At 44.9% G+C, this 26,672-nt stretch overlaps 1 protein-coding gene across 1 annotated transcript in view; it reads left to right on the plus strand.

Moving 5' to 3' along the window:
- ABCB10 (ATP binding cassette subfamily B member 10) overlaps positions 1–21,533 on the plus strand; it is a 32,649-nt gene extending 11,116 nt beyond the window's left edge. The window contains exons 4-13 of the mRNA XM_061182842.1: positions 2,293–2,427; positions 3,185–3,331; positions 4,329–4,464; positions 10,250–10,345; positions 11,596–11,805; positions 13,693–13,772; positions 14,927–15,107; positions 17,639–17,682; positions 19,481–19,515; positions 20,032–21,533. Coding sequence (XP_061038825.1) covers positions 2,293–2,427; positions 3,185–3,331; positions 4,329–4,464; positions 10,250–10,345; positions 11,596–11,805; positions 13,693–13,772; positions 14,927–15,107; positions 17,639–17,682; positions 19,481–19,515; positions 20,032–20,263 — 1,296 coding nt within the window. The 3' untranslated portion in view covers positions 20,264–21,533. The remainder of the gene's footprint in view (positions 1–2,292; positions 2,428–3,184; positions 3,332–4,328; positions 4,465–10,249; positions 10,346–11,595; positions 11,806–13,692; positions 13,773–14,926; positions 15,108–17,638; positions 17,683–19,480; positions 19,516–20,031) is intronic.
- The last annotated feature ends 5,139 nt before the right edge of the window (positions 21,534–26,672 follow it).

Genomic DNA, 26,672 nt, shown 5'->3' on the forward strand with positions numbered 1-26,672 from the left:
ATTTAGTTCCCCAGCACACTGGCCACATTTCAGGTGCTCAGTAGCTGTGAGAGGCTGTCATCTTAGTGCAGTTCTAGACCCCTAGAATGAGGATGGTGACTGATCTTTTCTCACAGGTGGGAAAGCTTGGGTCTCTGTCCTGTGTCCCGCAGAGCATTCAGTCCAGAGCAGAAGGGTATGTTGAGCCTGTAAGATCTGACGCACAGAATGGAAGACAGCTTTGAAATCTTATGTATGCCCCGCCAAGAGGGAAGCAGAACTCTGGGAGAAGGGCCCTCCTGAACTAAAGCACCGTTTCCAGATATTAATAGTCTGGGGCTCAGGAAGAGCTGGGAAGCTCTTTTTGTAGCAGTTGAAGAGAGTCCCAGTGTAGGGCAGGTGGCTCATCAGAGGGAGGGAGCCTTAGTACCTTGAGCTGCATAGCAAAGTACCACATCTGGGGGCTCAAACAGCAGAAGTTTATTTCCCGTGGTTCTGGAGTCTGGGAGTCCCAGATCAAGGTGCTGACAACGTAGGTGCATTCTGAGGCCTCTTCTCTTGGCTTGTGGGCAGCCATGCTCTCGCTGTGTGCTCCGCTGACAAGGCCTTTCCCCCGTGCTTGTGGGGAGAGAGCTGACTCACTGGTGTCTCCTCTCTTAAGGACCCGAATCCTATCAGATCAGGGCCCTACCCTTATAACCTCATTTTACCTTAACTCCTTCCTTAGAGGCTCCATCTCCAAGTCCAGCCCCATGGGGGCTTAAGGCATATGAATTTGGGGGGGACACAAACACTCAGCTCGTAACAGGGCCTCATAAGGGGGCATCCCCTGGGACCTGGCCTTTAGCTCCGGAGGAACAGAAGTGTACTTTGTTTCTCATGGGCTCCCTGGACCTGACTATGGTAAGCCTGCTCCCAAGAACCTAATAATGTCTGTACCATACTGCCAGTTTGGTAATCTACGTTTGGGGGTCTACCTCCCACCATTAAGATGTGTGTTCCTGATACTCCAGCGCTCCTTGCATGACAGCACCCTGCGATATTCTTCAGAAGGTTATTTCTAAGCATGGAACCCGAGCACAGGGAGGCAGGGTTCTGAGCCCATCCCCAGGGCCTGGGGAGCACCGAGGGATGCTCCTGCCCCCCGTGCAGAGGGCTTGCTTGGGCTGTGTTGTGTTGAGACCTGCCTGGGTGCCTCGCTGCCCCTGCATGTGTCCTGTGGCCACTGCCGTCCCAGCATCTGCTTGTCTGCTCAGGGTGGGTCGTCCCTTAGATCAAGGTGCTGAGCTCATTGCTGCCTCAGGGCCTCTGTGTACTTGCTCTTCCAAGACCACATCACCCTGTGGTTTCTCTCTCTCTCTCTCTCACCTGTTTGCTCTCCGACTCTCACCTTTGCTGTCCCCTTGGATGAAGCTCCACGTGGGTCAGTTATCTCCCAGGTGTCTAGAATAGTGTTCGCCGCGTGAAGGCATTAGGCAACCAATGAGTAAATAAGTGAATGATTGCGTGCTTCGTCCTTTACATTTCAGTCTGCAGCTTTTCCTCAGCATTTTAGGAGAGCCTTGTACTGATGATACTATTTTATAATTAATAATTTGTTGAAGAGATGCTAGTACCATTTAAAATACAATCACCTAATTGCAGGGTTGGCTACGGGAAAACCCCACTGTGTTACTTCCCCTTCGAGCAACTCCAGTTGTTAGGAAACTCCTCCTTTTGTTGAGTCCAGATCCATCCGACTGAGATTCCAGCCCTCTGAGCCGCGGAAACAGCTCTAACTTGGTTGTTACACCCCCTGCCAAGTCCTCTTTCAACTTTGTCATATGATGTGGGCGTTTTTGGTCTTGCTGCCACCTGAGTCATTTCGGTGGGACATTGCTCAGGTTGTTCAGAGCCCTTGACCTGGACCTGAATGCAGGACTCCTGGTGTGGTCTGGCCAGCGTGGAGCAGAAGACGGCCCCCCTCCTCCACTCGCATCCTGCCCCCTCCTCTGTCGTTGAGCAGCGCGGCCTCATTGACACAGCACTCGTCCTGCGTTGTGCCAGTAGTGGTGCAGCAGTGGAGGGTAAAAGAGCCCCACCCTTGCTTCAGCAGCTCTCTGTCACGTCACTCCTGTGTGGCAGGCTGAATATTCATGGGGCTTTGTGAAGATTGAAAATGTTTGAAAAGTTCTTCCAAAACTGGATGTACGATTTTGAGACAGCGCCTTTAAGCCTGCCTGTTAATTTCAACACACACCCACTTAGAGTGGGCAGTGAGAATGTCTTGCTACTCTGTGTAACCCAATACCTTTTGGCTTTTGTTTTTGACAGTTTTTTGTCTCCCCTAATCTGGCCACTTTCGTTTTGAGCGTGGTGCCTCCAATATCCATCCTTGCTGTGCTTTATGGCCGATACCTACGGAAACTGACCAAAGTCACTCAGGACTCCCTGGCACAAGCCACTCAGGTAAAGGCCCCTCCCTGGTGTGGTCTCCACTTGAATGAACTCAGAGTCAGGGTATCGGTGGGCAGACCCTAAGGGATGTGCTTAAGCTTTTCAAAAAAGTACTTCCTTTTCCTTACATTAGCCCCCCGGATCCTAGCAACACAAAGTACTCTGCCTTCTAGACTAGATTACTACCCACACCTCAGCGTTGAGCCCACTTGACTGTACGTTGTGTGAACTTCTTACTGTTACTATTTCTTATAGGACGAAAAAGCTAATTATATTCTGAAAATAGTTTCTGGATGATACTCTGTCCTTCATTAATTAATAAAGGTAGCTTTGTAATGCTATCCAGTATTGTCTTTTTTAAAAATTAAAAATAACTTATATTTTCATGTTACAAAACCATGCATATTTATGAAACTAAAATTTTGAGAATATAAAGAGAAAAAATAACATGCATAATTCTAGCTCTCAGAATGAATGTTATTAACATTTTGGAGTCTATCCTTTTCATCTGTCTTTTTCACTACGTAAAATATATTTCTTTATCTGTCTACCTACCTTCCCATTTATCTCTTTATCTACCTATATATATGATGTGTCTATGTGTAGATATATATTTGTTTACAAAAACAGGATTGTTCATATACTCTGCTTTGTAATCTATTTTTGACTTAGTTGCATATCATAAGCAGCTTTCTATTGATAGTATCTTAAAAATGAGAACCACATTTTAATTTTGCCTCCCTCGAAATATATGTATTATTTCTCCCAGCTAGCTGAGGAACGTATTGGAAATATAAGAACTGTTAGAGCTTTTGGGAAAGAAATGACTGAAATAGAGAAATACACCAGCAAAGTGGACCATGTGATGCAGTTAGCAAGGAAAGAGGCATTTGCTCGGGCTGGCTTCTTTGGAGCAGTAAGTAGATCATTTTGGAAAGAGTGAAAAGGGTAGACGTTTTGATTGGGAGGGGTTTTTATTCTGTGAATCTTGCCATACATAGAAAATACTTCTCTTCTCCCTCAAGAGTAAGAATTACCATCCTTAAAATATTTTTGTGAAGGAGGAGGAAAACAAGTATATGTAATTAAAGGAAAAGTGGTGAGACCAAGACAGCGTGGGATTGGGCACTGATTCTCAGAGTGTGGTCCAGACCAGGCATGTCAGCTTCACCTGGGAACTGGTTAGGCACACAGATTCTCAGCTCCACTCTGGATGTCCTGAATTGGAAACTCTTGGGATGGGGCTGGCAATCTGTGTTTTAGCCCCAGGTCATTCTGATGCAGGCAGTTTGAGACCCACTGAGGATTAACCAAAATAACCTCAGTGTATTTCAAGAAGGAAGTATAAAAAAATTGATCACGTTGATCACAGTGAACTCGGGTAGGACACCGAACTAGAAAATCACCATGATGGCAAATTCATAATATGTTCAAACTGGAAAGAACGTTAGAGGTGATTCAGTAAATGCCGTGACTTAACGGATAGGAAGGCCCAAGGAGGCAGCGCTTACAGAGACCACGCACCTCACACAGGTCAGGGCAGGTGAGCGTGATGCAGGGCTCTAGCTTCTCAGTGCAGCCTGCCCAGCCCATCACGGTACAGTGTACTGATTTCCTCCAGTTAGGGAAGGCCTCCTTACTATCATTTTTCTCCTTTGCAAATTGATTAGATTGAGTAAAATAGGAATCTGACGGGTGGCTTAGTGTTTAGGTTTCTGTGTTAATGAGATTATTTCCTTCAATATTGTGATATTTCAAAAATATTTTTAAATTCAGATTAAAACTTATTTAGTATTTTGGAAAAATCTTGCTTGATGGTGAAATGCATAAAGGGAATTATAGGCCATGTGAATGCTTTTTGCATTTGGCGTCTTTGGTTCCCACCTGACTTCTGTGTTTTCTTCCTTTGACAGACCGGGCTCTCTGGGAACCTGATCGTGCTTTCTGTCCTGTACAAAGGAGGGCTGCTGATGGGCAGTGCCCACATGACAGTGGGTGAACTCTCTTCCTTCCTAATGTATGCTTTCTGGGTTGGATTAAGCATTGGAGGTATATAATTTAAATAGGCTTGGGGAATTACAAATCAAAAATAGGATTTCTGAAATGAAAACTTAACTTTCCCATTACTCCACCTCTCATCAATTAACTAACTGCAGAAACCTCTCCTAGAATGTTACTCCAACTTGACTTTGAAAGAAAGAGCAAAGATACAAGTGGGATCCTCCCTGGGGTCGGGAATTTCCAGGGTTTTGCAGGCCCCCCATAGCTGGTGGAGCTCCGGGTCTCACTGGAGCTCTTTCCAGCTGCATGTAGGGCAGCCTGTTCCCTTTCACCGTAGGATGGATGCTGGGGAGGAAGGGTGGTGTGAACAGGCATGTACAGGAACCCCCGTCCTCTGGTGGTGATGCTTCCATGATGGGCAAGTCACTGGTGGGGAGTAAAGTTCCTTCTGTACAAAGTCAGCCATGTTCAAAACTAGTGAACAATCTAGTTCAAACTAGTGAACAATCAAGTACATGAAGCACAGTTGCTTGCTTTTGTCAAGAATCTCTCAGAGATGAGCTTTCATTGTCTACTCCTGGGTGAAGGGAAGCAAGATCCATGGAGTCTGCGAGGTTTTCTTTTCCGTAGCTTTCCTGAGGCCCCAGCCAACTGGGAGCAGATGATTTCCTGCTTTTTGTTTTCCTTCTTCTCTTTGAAAAGAGATGGAAAGGTTAGATAAACATTGAAGTCTGGTTCAAGGAGCTCAGGTATCCCATGGGGTCACCTCAACCGACACTCTTGTTTTCAGGGTTTCAGGGTTTTCTACTGGTTAAAGGTATAGGCTTCTGTTTAGACATCCGCAGGCAAGTGAGGATATTTTCTGGACTGAGATTTCCAGAGACCCCTTTAAAAATAGCATTTTAGTTCCTCTGGCTGGTCTTGAAGACAAACCTGATCAAGACACTTCGGGTGCTGAGTGACGTGGGAAGCAAGAGGGCCAGTTCAGGAGGACAGAGCAATGACGGTGTTGCCCTTTTCTCTCCTCTCTTGGGTTGGGCCTGTCGGGCTGTAGGCTCGCACACCCGTGTGGGTGGGTTCCTTTCAGCCTTCTGTCCCCCCTCAGAGCGGACTTGTCTGCCGCCGCCTTCCCTCTCTGTGGCCCTCCCGTGCACGGTCCACGCTTGACCGCTGTCAGCTTTCCTCCTGCCCCCCCGAATCTTACGTTTTCTGCCACATTTGTCTTGATCTTTCTTAGTCCCTCTGCCGACACCTCCTTTTTTCCACAGTACTTGACCTGATAGACGCTACCTCTGTTTTGGGGTGTTCTGCTGCCCTACCTTTTGTCCCAAGTTCATAGCTGTGTCTTGCACAGAAATTGGTTGGAAACACAGTTCCCGTCCCCTGGGAGTCAGTTACCTCCCCTGGTCACAGATGTGCTGCTGAGGCTTTGTGCTTGAGATTTCGGGGGGCTCGGCCTCCTGAGCCACAGGCCACCCCCCGGCTCTGGTTGATGGTTCCCGCCGTCTGGCGGTGGAGAGAGGAGCGAAGTGTGGGCAGGACTGTAGGGACCTGTTACAGGTTGAGTTGGGTTTTAAATGTTTTTGTGAAGCTCACTGTTTAGAGTGATTCTGTGATGAATCTGCGATCAAGAAATCCTGTTTTGTTTATTAAATAAATCAGAATTTTTATATGTTGGTTCCTGCTTAGAACAGATTCTACTGAAAAAAAAAAACCCACAATAAATTCCACATTTATTCTCTGTTGTGAGAGGGTCAGAGGTGCTATTTGAAGGAAAACATGCTTGTTTATTTTATACCAGAGAAGGCTCTTACATCTTCCCATCGAACCCAATATCTTTTTTTCTTACATTTTTATTGAGGTGAAATTCACGTAACACAAACTTAATCATTTTTAAATGTACAGCTCAGTGGCATTTAGTACATTCACAGTGTTGTGCAACCACTACCTCTGTTTAGTTCCAAAGTATTTTCCTCACCTCGAAGAAAGACCCATACTCATCAAGCAGTCTATACCCCGCTCCCCAGCCCCTAGCAACCAGTTTGCTTTCTATCTGTATGTATTTACTTATTCCGGATATTTCACGTGCATGGAATTATATAGTTTGTGGCCTTGTGTGTTTGGCTTCTTTCCCTTCGCATGTTTTCAAAGTTCACCCACATTGTAGCATGTACTTCATTCCTTTTTGTGGTTGAATAATATTCGATTGTATGGATAGACCACATTTTGTTTATCCAGGGCCATTTTGTCTTTGTTTCTGTTTTCCAGAGTCTAAACTCTTTACTATGTTGTGAACTACTTCCGACTCTTTCCCTTGACTTTTCCATCCTTCCTTCCTTCCTTCCTTCCTTCCTTCCTTCCTTCCTTCCAATTAATAGACTTCTCAAAAGAGCAGTTTTAGGGGCTTTCCTGGGGGCACAGTGGTTAAGAATCCGCCTGCCAATGCAGGGGACACGGGTTCGAGCCCTGGTCCGGGAAGATCCCACATGCCATGGAGCAGCTAAGCCCGTGTGCCACAACTCCTGAGCCTGCGCTCTAGAGCCCGCGAGCCACAACTACTGAGCGCACGAACCACAACTACTGAGCCTGAGCTCTAGAGCCTGTGCTCTGCAACAAGAGAAGCCACCGCAATGAGAAGCCCGCGCACCACAACCAAGAGTAGCCCCCGCTCGCCGCAACTGGAGAAAGCCCGCACAGCAACGAAGACCCAACAGAGCCAAAAAAAAAGAGCAGTTTTAGGTTCACAACGAAGTTGAGCAGAAAGTACGGAGAGTCCCATAGTCCCCCCACCCCCCGTGCACAGACTCCCCCATTTATCAGCATCCCCACCAGATGGTGCATTTGTTATAATTGATGAACATACACCGACACGTTATCACCTAGGTCCAGAGTCTACCTTAGGGGGTCACTTTTAGTGTTGTACGTTCTGTGGGTCTGGACAAATGTATAATGGCATGTATCCACCACTGTAGTATCATACAGAGTAGTGTCACTACCCTAAAAATCCTCTGTGCTCTGCCTATTCATCCTTCCTTCCCGCCAACCCCTGGCAACCACTGATTTTTTTTACTGTCTCCACAGCTTTGCCTTTTCCAGATGTCGTATTGTTGAAATCATGCAGTGTGGAGCCTTTTCACCTTAGCTTCCTTCACTTAGTAGTAGGCATTGAAGGTCCCTCCATGTCTTCTCATGGCTCAATAGCTCTTTTCTTTTTAATGTTGTCTGGATGGACCACAGTTTATCCATTGAAAGGACATCTTTGTTGCTTCCAAGTTTTGGCAATTATGAATAAAGCTGCTGTAAACATTTGTGTGCAGGTTGTTGTGTGGATGTAAGTTTTCATCTCCTTGGGGTAAGCACAAAGGAGCACGATTGCTAGATTGCATATGGTAAGAGTATGTGTAGTGTTGTAAGAAATCGCCAAACATTCTTTCAAAGTGGCTGCACCATGTTGCATTCCCTCCAGCAGTGAATAGAGTTCCTGTTGCTCCACATCCTCACCAGCATTTGGTGGTGTTAGAATTTTGGATTTTTGCTGTTCTGATAGGTTCGTTGTTGTCATAATTTACTTTTTTCCCTGGTGACGTGATGCAGAGTATCCTTTTATATATTTATTTGCCATGGGTGTATCTTCTTTGGTGAGATGTCTGTTTGTCCATTTTTTAATTGGCTGTTTGTTTTCTTATTGTTGAGTTTTAAGAATTCTTTGTATACAATAGTCTCCCCTTATCCTCGGTTTCACTTTCTGTAGTTTCAGTTACTTGTGGTCAACTGCAGTCTGAAAATATTAAATGGAAAATTCCAGAAATAAGTCATAAATTTTAAATTGCACACCATTCTGAGTAGCATGGTGAAATCTCACGCTGTCCTGCCTGGGACATGGGCCATCGCTTTGTCCAGCACATCTCACCCGTTAGTCTTTTGGTAGCCGTCTCGGTGATCAGATGCACTGTGTAGTACTGCAGTGCTTGTGTTGATGTGACCCTTGTTTCACTTAATAATGGCCCCCAATTGCAAGAGTGGTGATGCTGGCGATTCAGGTATGCCGAAGAGAAGCCACGCAGTGCTTCCTTTAAGTGAAAGGGTGAAAGTTCTTGATTTCATGAAGAAAGAAAAAAATCATATGCTGAGGTTACTGAGATCTATGGTGAGAATGAGTCTTCTAGTCATGAAATTGTGAAGAAGGAAAAAGAAATTCGTGCTAGTGTTGCTGTCGCACCTCAGACTGCAAAAGTTACACCACACTGCTTAGTTAAGATGGAAAAGGCATTTGATTTGTACAAGATACTTTGAGAGAGACCACGTTCACATGACTTGTTACAGTATATTGTTATAATTCTATTTTATTATTAATGTTACTCTTACTTTATAAATTAAACTTTATCTTAAGTATGTGTATGTAGGAAAAAAATACAGTTGACCCTTGAACAACACGGGTTTGAACTGTGAGGGTCCACTTATACAGATTTTTTTTTTCAATAAATAACGTACTGTAGTACTACACAATCCACGGATGCAGTTACGGAGGGCCTACTACAAAGTTATACATGGATTTTCACATGCGAGGGGGTTGGCGCCCCTAACCCCTGTGTTGCTCAAGGGTCAGCTGTAGTATATATGGGGCTCCACGGTTTCAGGCATCCACGGGGGTTGTGGAACGTATCCCCCGCGGATAAGGGGGAACTACTGTATTTTGGATACCAGTCCTTTGTCAGATGTGTCTTTTGCAAATAATTTCTCCCAGACTGTGGCCCGTCTTCTCATTCTCTTGACAGTGTCTTTCACAGAGCAGAAGTTTTTAATTTTAATGAACTCTAACTTCCTTAATTTTTTCTTTCGTGGATTGTGCTTTTGATATGATACTTAAAAAGTCATTGCTGAACACAAGGTCGTGTATGTTTTTCTCTTATGTTATCTCCTCAGAGTTTTATAGTTTGGCGTTTTACGTTTAGACCACTTTGAGTTAATTTTTGTGAAAGGTGTAAGGTCTGCGTCCTGAATCATTTTTTGCACATGGATGTCTGGTTGTTCCAGCACCATTTGTTGAAAAGTCTACCCTTTCTTCATTGAATTGCATTTGCTCATTTGTCAAAGATCAACTGACTATATGTATGTGGCTCTGTTTCTGACCAATGCATTCTTAATTTAACCTGAAGGTTTTAATCCACCGTATCTTGTATAAATAACTGTATACCTTAGACAGAATATTTGAATTGCATTTTTTCAACATCCTTACTGAGGGAAAGTGTTACAAGTATATGTTCTGGCAGTTGACATGGAGTGTACTTGGAGTTTAAGTCATTAATTAAATCATAGTTCAAAGGTGACTTTAAGAAGAGGTTGGAGTATTTAACATTGCCAAATTTCTTTTCAGTTTTTAGCCTGGTAAAAGTTGTATTTGTTGAGTGTCTGAAAGGAGGGTTTGATTATGTGGATATGTCTTTTTAATGAATATTGGGGTACCTTAAATTCCTTATAAGTATGGGATAAGCATTATATTTTATTTATATTGCCATGTTTCTGAGTAGGTAGACTTTTATGTAACATTGTGATTTTAATTCAGTGGTTGATTAGTATGACTATATGTATTTATAAATTCCCTGATCTGACCAAACATTAAATCCGTATTAGAAATAATGAAATTGGAGGAGGAGAAACTGAAGGAACACAAGGGTATGAGACCGAGGGAGTTCTGATGGATTCCCAGGTAGCTGCTTCAAATCAGACTTTATATTAAAAGCAGGTGTGGTTACTGCTCCCAGAGGGCTGGGAGTAGCAGAGGGCCGTTTCCTGGTTCTGGTGATAGACGTGTGCCTTTGCTTCTCGTTCTCAGGTCTGAGCGCCTTCTACTCAGAGCTGATGAAGGGACTGGGTGCCGGGGGCCGCCTCTGGGAGCTCCTCGAGAGAGAGCCGGAGCTGCCTTTCAATGGTGGGTCTGAAATGGGTTTGCTCCTCTTGGCTGGGATTAAACAAATGTGGTTTCGGACCGTGACACCAGCGTCCTGCCCCACTTGGGATGGACGAACGTGAGCGGGACGCTGTCCCTTGCGTGTGGCAGGGACAGGGCCATCAGTGGGGTGGGCGGTGAGGAAGGACAGCTGCTGGGCGCTGTCATGGGGCCCCAGGGCGTCCCTGGAGGCGTGGGGACTGACCACAAAGCGTGCAGCCACTGTTTACCTCCCTGCAGGCGATTTGCTACCACAGACAGCAGGGTAGAAGTGAGTGCAGCTCAGGGGTGCAGATAGGAAGGGCCCGGCCAGTGCCCCAGGCTTGTCTTCCTTGGTGCTTTGGACGTTTGTGTGGGCGGGCGGGGGTGGGGTGGGGGGGGAGGACAGGAAGAGGGATCACATGTATAAAAGCCTCGGAGTTGCCTGGCTTCGGGGGTGGGGCGGAGGATCCTGGCACTGATTGGCTGGAGCTGTCTCCTTCACCAGCTGCTTCCCGGGAAGCCGGCGCTCGCTCGGGGCAGCTGTGCGGCCTGGGCCAGCCAGCCAAGGGCTCGGGGGACGGGGCTGTGAGCGGCAACCACTGCCAGCTGCTCGCTGATCCCTAGGTACTGGCGGTTGGCCCCAGGTCAGTAGTGAACGCCCAGTATTCTCCACTATGACAGGCTGGGAGAAGTGAGCCCAGCTGGGAGAGATTGAGCCCCTTCTCCCAAGTCAGGAGCAAGGTTACACAGGACAGAGCAGACCTCTGACCCCCCTCTAGCTCTGGGGCTGTTGTGAAGCGCCCGCCTATTCATCATCATCCTCTCAAAACATTTATTTAGAGAAGGTGAGGTAAACCCTAGACAAGGGAACCGCAGAGGCAGCATACAGGGAGAAGGCCACTGGGCTCGCCCGGATGGCTCCCGGGCTGGAAGCTCCATCCCCGACTCGGTTGGCACGGGCAGGCTGGCTCCTCTTCACCTCGGCGTCCTGTCAGTAAGACTGGGATGGGGACTTCTGCCTCTCAGGGCTGTGAGACTCCAGCAAGGTGGCGGGCGTATGGGCGTACTGCCGGTGCAGAGCGGGTTCAGGGAAGCGCTGGTCGGAGGCCTCCTCCTGACTTGCCCGGGAAGAGCCCAGACTCCAGGATTCGCCATGCTGGGCCGCGTCTGCAGTCAGACAGGCGGGCACTGGGCTCCGCTGTGAGCCTGAGCTTTGCCCTGGGTGATTGGCGCTCCATCTTCCCTTGCAGAGGGGGCCATTTTAAACGAGAAGAGCTTCCAGGGCGCTTTGGAGTTCAAGAACGTGCATTTCGCCTATCCAGCTCGCCCAGAGGTGCCCATATTCCAGGATTTCAGCCTTTCTATCCCAGCAGGATCCATCACAGCGCTGGTTGGCCCAAGTGGTTCTGGCAAATCAACAGTGATTTCTCTCCTGCTGAGGTTGTACGACCCCAGCGCTGGTGAGTGGCTGAGCACGTTGTAGGACGGGAGGCCTCTCCTGAGCCCCCAGAGAGGATCAGATTACGCAGGGGCCGTGCAGTGCGCCAGTTCTGAACGAGTTCTGAACGCAGAGGGTTTGTTCCCAGGAAGGAAATCCCAAACAGAGGATTCACTTTTCGGGCTATGGCAGCTCGTACAGAGGGCCCGTCGGGCACATTGTATACCTTGTGTTCGCCACTCAGGTCCAGAGTGACTTCCTGAACCCCACCTCCTCGTCTCCCTTGTGGTGCTTCCTCCACCGGGAGAGGGGCTCCAAGAAGGTGCCTCGGGGCTGCTGAGCACCACCGGCCATGGCAGCACCATGAGTTAGTGCTATCTGTGCCGGCCCTGAGCTTGTGCGGGAGCCCGGGCTCTCCCTGAAGCCCTCCGGTCCTCCTGCCTGGGGCTGGTGTGCAGACAGGGCACGTGGCCATCACTGAGTCACTTCTGGGCCGCTGCTCCGTTGAAGCTTTCTTGCGGTAGTAGAGATTTTCTTATGGATTTTTCTCATTCAGGTTTTTTTTAAAATTTTTAACTGGATTATAGCAGCTTTCAGAGCAAAGAACACATTATTTTACTTCTTTATATCTTTTTAAAATATACAGTTGACATACAACATATGAGTTTCAAGTGTATAGCGTAATGATTCAATATACGTATGTACTGTGAAATGACCACCACAGTGTGTCAGGTTAACATACATCACCACACACAGTTACAGAGTTGACATCCTTCTTTGTATCAGAGCTCGGAGAAGATAGTCTGTTTTTGGATTAAGAAAACAATGATGGGGACTTCCCTGGTGGTCTAGTGGCTAAGACTCTGCGCTCCCACTGCAGGGGGCCCGGGTTCGATCCCTGGTCGGGGAACTAGATCCCACATGCATGTCGCAACTGAGAGTCCGCATGCCGCAACTAAGACCCAACGCAGCCAAAATAAAATTAAATAAATAAATATTTTAAAAAAATGGTATTTCTCAGCAAGAAAACAATTGTTGGTATAAAATAAAACCATGAATTTATAGAGTATGTCTTATGGTCTTTTTGGTTACAACAGTGTGAGAGCTGGTTATGTGCCAGGTAATTATCTGACTCACAGATCCTGACCCACAGAACCACCAAGCGCGTTAAAATGGGTATTCTACACTGTTTGCCTCTGGAATCACTGCCTTGGTTTACCCTCTACTTGCTGTAAAATTCTGAGTTTAGAAAAATCCTAGTGAGGGGGATGCAAATCAAGTCAAAATACTAAGTCTCTAGTTTCTTCATCACAGTGAATAAATCAAGGAGAAAAGCAACTACACTTACATTCCTGCCTTGTGTAGCCTGTAGAACACTTACACTTTTTAAGTCAAGACCTCAGGTTTTTGTAGGTTTATGAAAGTTTACAGCTGGCTTGTATAATGCCACACACCTAACTGAGAAGGAATGGGATTTCTTGTGTTGGTCACTGTCATTGTAATCGGGAAGCATGATTGCGTTCCCTCAAGGTGTAGAGGTAATTCTGTCAGCTGAGGTCACAGAGTTACATCTGACTGTTGAAACACTCTGCCACCGTGTCAAACAGAGTCTTAGTTGCAGACGGCAGACTCTCCAGCTATGCTTACTCGGGAAGGCAAGCTGGATGGATGAGCTAGGTGGGCTTAGTCATCTAACCACTGCAGGGAGACAGTAGGCGTGGACGATCCAGAAAAGTCCCTTTTAGCTCTGAAATTCCCTAAAATACGTTGGTTTTAGATTCTGTTTGGAGATTTTGAGTATCTGATCTTTAAAAAACTGAGTCTGGAATTTTCACACCAGATCCTTTCTGTGTTTACATCAGTCATTGGCCCCATGACACCCAGTGACTCTTTCCTTCTTCTCTGCAAGGAACGATCAGTCTTGATGGCCGTGACATCCGTCAGCTAAATCCAGTCTGGCTGAGATCCAAGATTGGGACAGTGAGTCAGGTAGGAGGGGAGGGCTCCATTTTTATTACATTTTCTTTTAAAATTGCTTTTGTCATTTGCTTTTTTCTTGGTCTTGAACCTTTCAAAAGAAAAGGAATGGAAGTTTTCCAGATGTATGAAACCAATCTCCAGGGCAGGTTGTTTAGGTTTGTAAATAGTGCTGTTTCCTGAAAACCTTAAACATTTTAACCACTCGAAGCATTGACTTTATCAGAAGCTGGGGACTGGCATTACTTTGTAATGCAGGTAGTCTAGAAGAAGACTGGGGAGAAAAAGATACAACTTTTTCGCTTCTACTGGCTCTTCTTCAATTCTCATTTTCATTACTAGCCGTTCTACTGTTTTGCATAATGGGTTTCAGAGACAAGCAAGCAAAGACTGTGGCCAGAGCCAGGGTCTCCTTGCAAAGAGGCTGCAGATTTCAAGAACCTTGATGTCATGCGGCCTCTTTGACGAGGCTGTTTTCACAAGACCACTCGGTGCAGGGGGATTTTGACACAGCTATTGGTATTTTTATCACCAAGCTTCGTGCACAGCAGGCAAACCCAAGCACCCCAACTCCTGAGCCTCTTCCACTAATGAGCCTTCCCTCAGCACCACTCCACTGGTCGGGGGCAGTGACGGGGGGCTTGGCTCGGTGGTGCAAGGGTAACGGCAGTGCCACAGCCTTATAGGGAGGGAGAAAGAAGCTGGGAGTTCATTTGCTTTTTAGGACTATTCCACAGAATGGCTCTGTCCAAATGCCACGTTCCCGCCTGCTCTGTGTATTTCAAAAAGTGATAGATAGAAATGGATTCTCCCATTGCCCTTGGACGGCAGGCGGCTGGAGAATGCAGACGGGCTCTGGGTCCTCCTCGGGGAGAGGGGCTTGCGTTTACAGAGCGCCTGCTGTGTGCCGGACGCTCGCAGGTGGCTACTGTGGGACCCCATGGCCTGCAGTGGGGGACCTACAGGTGATAAAGGCAGTCCTGCTTGTGCTAATGCATGCATTTTTTAATCGCCCACGGGGTATATTTATGGAGAATGAACCAGAAAAACAGTATATATTCTCTGGGAACCGTTTAGCATCTTAGCTGTAAGTATTGTACTAAGCTCCACTGTATTTACTAGACTGTTGCAATTTGCAATAAATACGTTTTATTTCCAATGTGTAGGAACCAATTTTGTTTTCTTGCTCAATTGCGGAGAACATTGCCTATGGTGCAGACGACCCCTCCTCGGTGACAGCCGAGCAGGTAGAGAAAGTGGCTGGTGTAGCCAATGCAGCTGCTTTCATCCGACATTTCCCTCAAGGGTTCAACACTGTGGTCGGAGAAAAGGGCATTCTCCTCTCAGGTACCTTTTTGTTACCCCTTTGCGGCAAACTCTCTCTAAACATTTCCTGTCGCAGTGTTATTTTCTAATTAGGCTTTTGTCCTTAGAGTTTATGAAATTAACCTTTTTCATTTTCTCACATCTCTTTTGTATGTGGACAACTCCCCAGTGCCTTTCACTTTCTACCCCAGAGGTGCTTCCAGATTCCCACTGGTGTCCCACTGGCTAGTACTCAGCCACAGCAGCTTTCTCTCATCCCAGAAAAGATACGTTTTGCAACTCGAGATCCTTGAAAATTGTAGAAAATAAGACAGATACCGCGGATGGCAGGATGACTTGTCCAGGGAGGCAGAGACTGAATCAGGGCAGACGTGCAGCTGAGGGAGCTCCTTATTCCCCACTTCGTAGGTTACATATAGACCCAGGACTTACAGACTTTTCTGTAAAGGGCCAGAGAGTAGATGATTTAGGTTTGTGCGTCACATGTGGTCTCTGTCACAGTCTTATTATTATTTTTTAACGACTCTTTTAAAACATAAAAACCATTCTCAGCTTGAGGCTGTGCACAGACAGGCCCTGGTCCAGACCTGGCCCAGGTGGAGTCCGCTCTGCCCCGTCCTGGACGAATGGGGGCTCGCAGGGCTGTGGCACCATCTGGCCCGTGGTGTCGGCTCACCCTGCAGGTCAGATCGCCCTTGGGGGCGGTGTTTCCAGGAGGGAAAGAGAAAACAGTTCTGTTGCTTTCGAGTGCAGAAGTGGGACCAATGAATAGAGGAGTAAATTTTTCGTTAAACACAGATTTTTTTTATTACAAATGTTCAACTGTACTTCCTTTCACGACGAGCTCTGTCACTGGATGTGTCCGAGCAAGGGATGGAGGCCTCCATGTCAGAGTGAAGGCTGCCAGGTTGGACTGGAGCAGGAGTCCTTTCCAGTGCTAAACTTTTTGCTTGAACTTAGACTACAGACAGTTTAATGCAAAAACGTTTTAAGTTTGTTGTGTATGATTTGTTTAAACGATAGGCAGTAGATGAAAAAATGTTTTTTGATAGATTGGGGAAGCTCTGGGGTTTTTGATAGATTGGGGAAGTTCCGGGGTTTTTGATAGATTGGAGAAGTTCCGGGAGTAGAACCGCTACTGCGTCCCTGGAACAGACGTGTCCTTGGGCAGGACGCCAGTGTAAGCTTTACCGAGATGGAGGAGTGGGGTTGGGAGCTACCTGTGCTCTGTGCCATGAGCACAGCACCTGCTCCCTTGGAACAGGTGCTGCATGTCCTTCCCTTTGACCAGGATTCTCAAGCTCTATCTCCCAGTGAAATAACCAAAGGTTTCAATCTACCCTGGAGGAAGGGTGGGCATCTAGCAGTAGGCCCCCCGTGTGCTCATTGGCACTGGGGTTTTCAGAGCTGCCCAGAGCCCTTGCTGGGGCAGCTCACACACACCGAGCACCCAGACCCCCACCAACCAGAGAATCCGGAAAGGAAGGGTTTTTCCTCCTTCCCTCATCGTGAGGGTGGGGTTGCCTGGTTGAGGACAGCTTTTAGCAGCGCCACCCATTTCAGTTTAAATGATTAACTTGTCTTAGATGAAATAATAAGTAGGTTCAGCCAGTAACATCAACCAAAAAGGAATGTTTTCATCACCAAAAGTGGAATTGAGTTTCCTAACATGAACTAAGTTGGGAGGAGTGAGCTGAGTCCTGCTCTGAGACTTCACCAGTTGTAACTTAGGAGAGCGTCCCTGGGGGAAAGGAGAGGGTGGGGTGGAACAGGGATGAGGAGGGGAATTGTCATCTGTCTGTCCCTTCCACCCTTCCCCCACACCGCCCCCCTTGCGTTTAGTAGAATATGAGTTTTACAAAGGGGGCTGGCTAGAATGGCATACTCTCTCTGTTGCCCCCAGTTTCATACACGCACAAAGTACCGCATGTGTCGGTTGTTCCCTGGGGCAGGAAAAAGAAAACAGTGTGAGAGTGGAAGTATGGAGTGGTGTTCTGGGCGGACAGTGGAGTTAGCAGTCCCAGCTCCTTTCGCCCCGTCCATCTCACGTACTGCTCGGAAACCTCTAACTTTCTCGAGTTGCCCGTTTGTTTCCTGCTACAAGAGGTGCTGTCTTGGGGGGCGCGGCACGTGTGTGGTTAAAAGCGCACCCCACTGTTCAGACCTCGGCTCTGCCGCTGACCAGCTGTGAGGCCTGTCGCAGGATATTTGTGCCTCAGCTTTTCACCTGTAAAAAGAGAATCATTATAGGATCTACTTCAAAGGCTTGTTTTTGAGATGAAATGAAATAATACATGTAATGCATTTAGGAAATGCCTGGGACGTAGGAATTCCTCAGTGTTAGCCATGATAATAATTGTTGTTATTATTAATCTTGAGATAGATGAGGAAACATTATAATATTTAAAACATAGGTTTCTGTTCTCGCACCTATCTCAACTATGACTGGGAGAAACTACCTTCAAATTGTCATATGGCTCATCAGAAAAGCCTATTACCAAGAATTTTTGTTAAGGCCTTCAATTTAAAAATGTATATATTGTCATTGTCAGGTGGGCAGAAACAACGAATTGCAATTGCCCGTGCTCTGCTTAAGGTAAGCCCGAAGCCTCTCGGCGGGGGTTGGCATTGTTCTTAATCAGGGACCTTGTAATTTGTAATGTGCAACTTTTCTTCTTCTTCCTTTTTCTTGGGAAGGGGCGGGTGGGTATATGGTTGACAGTTCTGGTGAAAGATGAGTTGGGAATTCCACTGAGTACCTGTGGTCCAAATTTAGCAAGTGTTTCCTGAGTATTAGGAGCCAGAGGGAGAACAGTTTAACACACGGATCTTCCATCAAGAAGCATACAGAATATTTTAAAAAAAGAACGTCTCTATGTGTGTAACTGAGTCACTTTGCTATGCAGCAGAGATTAGCACAGCATGGTATATCAACTATACTTCAGTACAAAGAAATAATAAAATGAAAGAAGCAGACAGTCTAACTGGTGGAGTAGTGATTATATCAAAATACCAAAATAATACAAGTATGCTTACTTGTATAATCTGTAATCACCTGCTAAACTGAATAGTACAGACCTGAAATACTTACACAAGACTCCTAAGAGGAGAGGGAAAAGCTGAAAATCATAGACATTGTATTTTTTAGGAAATGATGGCCTTCTCCTTTGTTATATAACTATTCTCCTCAGATTTAGAGGTGATTTTTTTTTTAAAAAAACAGCTTTATTGAAGCATGATTTACATATCATAAGATTGACCAGTTTTAAATGTACTTTTCAGTGACTTTTAGTAAATTTAGAGAGTTGTGCTCCCATCACACAATCCAATTTTAGAACATTTCTATCACCCTGATACCCTTTTGCAACCTTTCTGCCTTCCCAGCCCCAGCCTGCCACTAATCTACTTTCTGTTTGTCTAGATTTGCCTTTCTGGACATTTCAGATAAATGGAATCAGACAAGATGCGGTCTCCTGCTTCTAGCCTCTTTCACTAGTGTAGTTTTTGAGGTTCCTCCATGTTGTAGCCTATATCAGTACTTTATTCCTTTCCATTCCTTTGTATGGACAGACCACAATTTGTTTATCACACAAATGTTAGTGAACTTTTGGGTTGTTTCCGGTTTAGGGCTGTTGTGAATAGCACTGTTCCGAATGAATAGTGTACAAGCTTTTGTGTGGGCATGTTTTCACTCCTTACGGATAGATTCCTAGACAAAGCTAGAATTTATGTGTTTCTCAGTTCTGTGTGTACTACTGCTAGCTAAACTATAAGCAGGACCTTGAGAGTCCAGACTCCATCTGACTCACTTTAGAGCCCCACTTCATACTGTTAGTTGATGCACCAGCAGGTTAAAACTGCACTATGAAGACTATCCGGTTCATTGATCACTGTGATCATGGTTTAAAATCATGTCTAAATCTTCCGTTTATGAGCTTATCTCAGACACTTATGAGCTTGTTTTTCTTCTTTTGTAGCAGCTTTATTGTGATAGAATTCACACACTCTGCAGTTCACCCATGGAAAGCGTACAGTTCAGTGTTAGCGTATTCAGAGTTGTGCATCCATCACCATAATCAATTTTAGAACATTTTCATCACCCCCAAAATAGCGTCCACACACCACCCTGCCTTATTTCCCCATTGACCCCAGTCCCAGGTAACGACTCTGCCCCTGCAGAGGTGCCTGTTGTAGACATTTCCTGTGTGATTTCCTAAGTGGAATCACACACGAGGTGGACTTTTGTGTCTGGCTCCTCTCGCTCAGCTGAATGTTTTCAAGGGTCATCCATGTTGTATCATGTATCAGTACTTTATTTCGTTTTATTACTGAGAGTTTGTGTTTTTCTAATAAAATTATGTTTTCTTTTCCTTTTAATGTTTTTCCTTCTTCAGAATCCCAGAATTCTTCTCCTAGATGAAGCAACCAGGTGAGGCTTTCTTAATGTGTAATTGGATTAAACCAAATTCTTCCTCTATCACAAACTTTTATTCTGTACTTCAAGTGATACGGCTGAGAATGCCTTACACTTTAAAGTCACGGGGTCTGAATTAATCATGACAGTTGGGAGGCAGTGAGCAGGCTGAGTCATGAGTTGAGGGTTCTAGTTCCAGTTCAGACATTTGTGATGAATCCCTGATCACCAATCAGCAACTGTGCAAAATGCTTTTAACTTACATGGCAGTAGTTCTATGGAGATCAAGGGTCCAAAGCTTCTTTTTTTTATAGTAACTTTATAACATAAAATATAGATAGTTGACCCAAGAAGTTGCAATTTTGATCACAGTGAAAATTGGCTGCTAAGGAGGGGCCAGTGTACATGTACCGGGAAATACACGCGTGAACAGCGTGCGTGGCCCTGACGTCTTTGCTTTCCTGGGGGCTCTCCTGTGAACAGCGTGCGTGGCCCTGACGTCTTTGCTTTCCTGGGGGCTCTCGTATTTAGCGCACTGGATGCTGAAAACGAGTGCCTCGTTCAGCAAGCTCTGGATCGCCTGATGGAAGGAAGGACGGTGTTCATCATCGCCCATCGCCTGTCCACCATTAAGAATGCCGATATGGTAGCTGTCCTTGACCAGGGGAAGATCACCGAGTGTGGGAGACACGAAGAACTGCTTTCGAAACCAGACGGGATATACAGGAAATTAATGAATAAACAGAGTTTTATTTCAGCATAAAGAAGCAATTATTGGTAAACTTAATATGAGACACTTTAAAGCAAAGCAGCACTGCAGGAAAAAAAATTTTTAAAAACCCAGGCTGTATGAAATCTGTAAATCATACTTCAAGTTATTTGAAATCTGCCTATTTTTTCCAAAGATTGTAAAATATTGTTTTGAGATCGACCTGTTCTCAAGACCTTTTTATTCAGAGTTTTAATAATTGTAACTTTCTAAATGTCAAGCTCACTGAAGTTTTTTTCAGGTTTTGTACTTTTATCTTGGAATATTTTGATTAATATAGCCTGGCACCTCACTTTCTTTTATCTGCTATTATAAATTGAAGCTATTGTCAAATGACAACTTTTAAAAGGGAATTATAAATAGCGAGCCTAATTATTTTAGGCCACTTTACCAATCACTGTGTAATCTCTTGGTAGTACTCTACCTACTTTGGGTATCATTTTACCAGGTAGCATAATAGAAGGTGAAAATCTAACCCTTTATTTTATCCTGATAATCTCATAAAGCAAACCTGACATATATATATATGTGTGTGTATCTATATATATATATATGTATATATATATATGTACATATATATATACACACACACAGAAATAGTTAACGTCACATGGTGAGGAGGGCTCTGTAATGTATATTCCCCATCTCCTCTGTCTTCAGAGGTGTGAAAGTTCAGGGACATGTGTTCCTCTGGGCTGAGACTGTGTTTGGATGTGTGCATTTTCAACGTTTTTGGCACGTGAGAACCTGATGAGTTGTGAAAAGGGAAGAGGCCCCATCCTTTGAATATGAGAACTTCTGATTTCATTATTTACATATTTGTTTCTGTGAATTTGGGAAGCCAGGCATGAACTGCCAGGTATTATCAAGAAGGATGTAAAAATGAATTTTACACTTATGTTGTCTGAGGCATGTATCTTGAAAATTATCTTTTAAGAGTTTATAATTCCTAGCCAAATTTTACAGCTTTTTATCAGTTACTTAGTTTTGAAATTTCATTCAATGAGGCAAAATTCCAAAATTATTAATATAACTAATTTTCTACCTTAAAACATTTGAAGGAAGCTTATATGTTCTTGCTATTCTGCAGAAGATGAAGAAACCTTAAGAGCTTGTCACTCTTCTGAAAAGAGGACATAACTAACCATCTTCCTTTTATTTGTGGTTATAGTTTTATTCACCTAAATTTCTGAAAATTCCTCAAGCAATGCTGACGCCATTGGATTTGTCGTATTTCATATCAGCACCATTAATTTGCTGTTGCCTCAAGAAAAAGTACTTTTCTACATTGATAATGCCAGAACCTAAGAAGTAACAATGTTGATGTGATTAAAATGGAAGTTTTCTCGTGTCCTAAGTATGGATTAGTTTCCTGATTATACTGGAAGAAACCACTATTTCATGATAAGCATGGAGTGTTACATTTCATTCTACGTAAGGGAATTTATTAATGAATAAAATGAATTCAGTGAATGAATGAACTCAGTGTTCTTTGAATTAGTAAACAGTACATCTGTGACAGTCATCTTAACAAGCTTTACTTGTTTTCTTCATGGTTTACTACTATGGTATAGTTCTCAGAAAGCAAACAAATACAATCACAAGGTTGGATCTGAGGGAAATCTCTTTGTGGCATAGAAATAGTTACAAAATTGAATTTGATCATTATATTTTATTTTCTTATACAAGGTGTTTAATTGTGTCTTGGGTAACATTTTATATCATGGATTAAAATTCAAGCACATTACATTTATTGTGCACTTTATTTCTATTATTATTACAGATGCAGCTTAATTGTCACTTGCCACTCACTGATAGGGTTTTGATATGAGTCTGCAAGCAATTGATTTATTATGCAGTCAAACCTCTCTGCTAACGATAATCTGTATCTGCAGCTGCTCCCCAGTGCTAGCATCACCACCTCAGTTCCACCTCGGATCATCAGGCATTAGATGCTCATAAGGAGCGTGCCACCTAGATCCCTCGCATGTGCAGTCCACAGTAGGGTTCGCACTCCTGTGAGAATCTAATGCTGCCGCTGATCTGATAGGAGGTGGAGCTCAGGTGGTAATGCGAGCGATGGGGAGCGGCTGTGAATACAGATGAAGCTTTGCTCGCTCACCCACCGCTCATCTCCTGCTGTGCGGCCTGGTTCCTAACAGGTCACGGACTGGTAGTGGTCCGTGGCCCAGGGTTGGGGACCCCTGATCTAGAAGATAAGCAAAAAGAAATTTAAATCACCTGAAAGCCTCCATGTGAAGATAAAATGTCACATCAGTGAGCTTAGTGTTTTGTTGTCTGCTCTCCCAGGCTCCTCTCTGTGCAAGGTCTCTGACCTTGGACCTGACTGGTTCCCAGGAAATAATCACAGATTAAACCATTATAGGCCGTACCCTGTATATTTACTTTTATAAAGTAGGGCTCCATTTAGGGAAATCCATTTTATTCCATAAAAGTGCCAAAGCTGTTAGAAAATAAATGAAAACAAATGTAAATTGTTGTAAAACATTAAGTATATTAATGAAAGAAGTATATGGAAACTGCATTGTAAATGTTCGTTTGAGGGTGTTTGTTTTTCTACGTTTTCACATCTGAGGCATCATGGAGCTTAGCTGGTAATCTCCATTCAACTCATTCAATAAACATTTATGGAACATCTTCTATTTTGTTAGGTCCTGTGCTAGGTGCTGGCTGAGCCTCCCTCATGAAGCTGGCACAGGGGTCCACAAGCTGTGACCTGCTACCTGTTTTGTATGGCCTGCAAAGCTAAGGATGGTTTTTACAGTTTTTAAATGGTTAAAAAAAATTCATGAAATACATGAAAGGTATATGAAATTCAAATTTCAGTGTCCATAAGTAGAATTTTATTGGAACACAGCCATACTCACTCAGGGCAACAGACAGCAAGCTGGAGATTCTTCCTCTCTGGCCCTTGACAGAAAAAGTTTGCAGCCTCCAGAACTGGGGAAAACAACACACATTCTTCACTGCTTGAAGAACGTTTAAACTATGCTGCAATTTACAGTTATCTCAAGAAGTTCCATTGCCACTACATGGGGGCCTTGGAAATGATTGGGCCTGGATAATTTCCATGATGAGTTCTTCATTGTACCCCTGCCTTTCCATTATTTGAAGAGGATCATAATTACTGTGTTGCTGAGAATGGAATTCTGATAGTTCTACCGCATCTGCAGGAAATAATCCTGGCTGCTTTCCTGTTGTCGACTGCAGGGATGAGTCCCACATCAATCAGTTTGGTCTTAACAGAATGGGCTGAGTTTTAGGAAGGTTGGACAGAGGGAGGCACACCTAGGCTGAGAATCTTACACACATGCTGCACTTGCGGGGTATCTTTCTTTTTATCTTAAACAAAAATGGGCTTATATTGGACATACTAATTTTTAACCAACCTGCTTTTTTTATTTGATAATATCTTCCTACATCTGCAAGTATTCATTACACACATCCACATGTATTCTTTTTAACCATATAGCATTCTAAAATGTGAATATACTAGAAATCTATTGTTGGACATTTATCTTACTTGCTGTATTCTTTGCTGTCATAAACAACATTACCTATATATCTTTGTTTTGATTTCTTTGATTTTTTCCAGACAAATTTCTAAAAGTGAAATGGCTAAGTTTAAAGAGCATATACAAATTATAAGGCTTTTTGATAGATTGTCCTCAAAAAATCCCACCAGGAGGCTATACAGTAGGGCCTCTTTCTCTACAGCCTTTTCAACATGAGCTATTTTCATTTTTTAAAACATTCCTGCTAGTTCAACAGGCAAACAATGCTGATGGGTGGTTTAACTTGCATTTCTTTAATTACTAGTGAAGTTTAAGACCTTTTCATGTGTTTTTTGTCATTTTTAGTCTTTGATCTAGTGCTACTTCATGCCCTTCATACATTTCCATTTTTTTCTATTGGGGTAGCTTGCTTTCTCTTAACTGATTTTCTTTAGTTTACTATTTTATTATAAATATTTTTTCTTCAGATTTTTTGTGTTTTTTGACATCCACAAATGTAATGGTATCTCTATTCTCTAATTCTCACAAGTGGGCACTATTAGTAGTTTATCAGAGGCTCAAAACGGTGACACAGATAGTAGATAGCAGAGGTGGGATTTGAAACAAGTCCCATTTAATTCCAGAGTCTATACACTCTGTCAGTTACTACACAGTAGTTATCAAAATGTCCCGAGACAGCTGTCTCAATAACACTTGGGAATGCAAACGTTAGAAATGCAGATTCTCAAGCCTCAGCCCAACAAGTCAGACGCCGAGGTGGGGCTCAGCCGTGCAGCTTAGCCAGCCCTCCAGGTGGTGCTGGTGCCCACTTAGGCTGGAGCGCCACGGCACTACACCACCCTTCCTTCTGGATTTCTAGAGTAAGTGGCTGCACTAGATTCAATGAGGTAGAAGGATAAACAGGGAAATGGCAGCACTGGGGAAGGATAAAGAAGCCCTCGGCTGCCCCAGGGTGAACGTGCTGAGTATCTTCTGTTCCACGTGCCTTCTCCACTCTATCCTCCAGGAGGCCGGCCTCCACAGACTGTCCTAGTGTCCTCCTCCCTCACACCCTGGCCTCCCTGCACTGAGGTCACGATACGAACACTCCCAGTCCCCTTCCTTCTGGGTTGCCATGAGTTGGCTGCATCTCCTGACCCAAGGCCACGGCTCTGGCAGGTGGACCTATTTCTCAGGTTCTGGTGACCTCTTCCTTTCTTGGCCCATCTGCTGTTAGGACCCTCAGGGCTTTACACAATCCCTAATAGTCCTCATTTTTTTTTTAATTTATTTTATTTTTGGCTGCATTGTTGTTGCACGGGCTTTGTTGCTGTGCATGGGCTTTCTTTGTTGCTGTGCACGGGCTTTCTCTAGTTGCGGTGAGCGGGGGCTACTCTTCGTTGCAGTACACGGGCTTCTCACTGTGGTGGCTTTTCTTGTTGTGGAGCATGGCTCTAGGCACCCAGGCTTCAGTAGTTGTGGCATGAGAGCTCAGTAGTTGTGGCGCGCGGGGTTAGTTGCTCCGCGGCATGTGGGATCTTCCTGGACCAGGGCTCGAACCCGCATCCCCTGAATTGGCAGGCGTATTCTTAACCACTGCGCCACCAGGGAAGTCCCCCTAATAGTCCTTTATTAAACTCTCTACCCAGCTTGAGGGTGCTATCTATTTCCTCTGGGATCTTGTTTGATAGAGTTTACAAGGCCCTTCCTGGGCCCTCATTTCTCCAGTCTCCTCTACTTTTACTCACTTTTCGTTGGTTGGTTTGTCTAAAGTCCCTGGAATGCACCAAGCTCTTTGCTGCTTCAGGACCTTTGCCTGAGGATCCACTGCTTCAAACACTCTTCCTCCTCTTCTTTGCCTGGCTGACTGCACGTCTCAGCATAGACGGCCTTTTCTCTCAGAGGCCTTGTAGATCTTCTTCCAAAATCAGGTACCCCAGTCATTCTCTGTCAGACACCCTGCTCTTTTCTTTCATAGTACACATCTCAACTTGTAGTTGCGTAAATAAATTTGTGTCCATTTGTTCAGTATCCGTCCTTCTCACTGGCCTGTGACTCCATGAGGGCAGGGCCCTTGGCTGCTTTGTTTACCGTTATAAACCTCAGCACTTAGCGCATAGTCTGGCACGCGGTGGGTACTCAGTAAATCCAGAATGAATGAGTGACTGTCTATTCGCCATCCTTCCTTAGTCATACATCTGGACTCCAGGGAAGTTCCTTTGAGCACAAAGGTGCTGGCGAGTCGTTCCAGCCCCTGCAAATAGCAACTTTTATAACTGGCTGGTGGACAAACCACTAACCAGACCCACAAAGCCCAAGAACAGATTTATCCCACAAATACCCACTCAGCCACAACTACTCTCATCCCCCTGGTAAGAATGAAACAAGGGGGGAATGCACGGGGCTATAAAAGCTATAAGACTCAAAGATGAGGTGCAAAGTTGGGTTATAAATCTAAGGGGAGGGCTTCCCTGGTGGCGCAGTGGTTGAGAATCTGCCTGCCAATGCAGGGGACGCGGGTTCGAGCCCTGGTCCAGGAAGATCCCACATGCCGCGGAGCAACTAGGCCTGTGAGCCACAATTACTGAGCCTGCGCGTCTGGAGCCTGTGCTCCACAACGAGAGAGGCCGCGACAGTGAGAGGCCCGCGCACTGCGATGAAGAGTGGCCCCCGCTCGCCGCAACTAGAGAAAGCCCTCACACAGAAACGAAGACCCAACACAGCCATAAATAAATAAATAAATAATTAAAAAAAAAAAAAAAACTAAGGGGAAGAAAGAGCAAAGCAGCTTGCCTATATAACCTTTGAGATGACTCTCCTGATGCTATAACCTGCACAAAAGAATGGCTTCCCAGGGGAAATGCCAACACCTGACATCCACATTGTGG

The sequence above is a fragment of the Eubalaena glacialis genome, chromosome 1, assembly GCF_028564815.1.
Source record: "Eubalaena glacialis isolate mEubGla1 chromosome 1, mEubGla1.1.hap2.+ XY, whole genome shotgun sequence".
NCBI lineage: Eukaryota > Metazoa > Chordata > Mammalia > Artiodactyla > Balaenidae > Eubalaena > Eubalaena glacialis.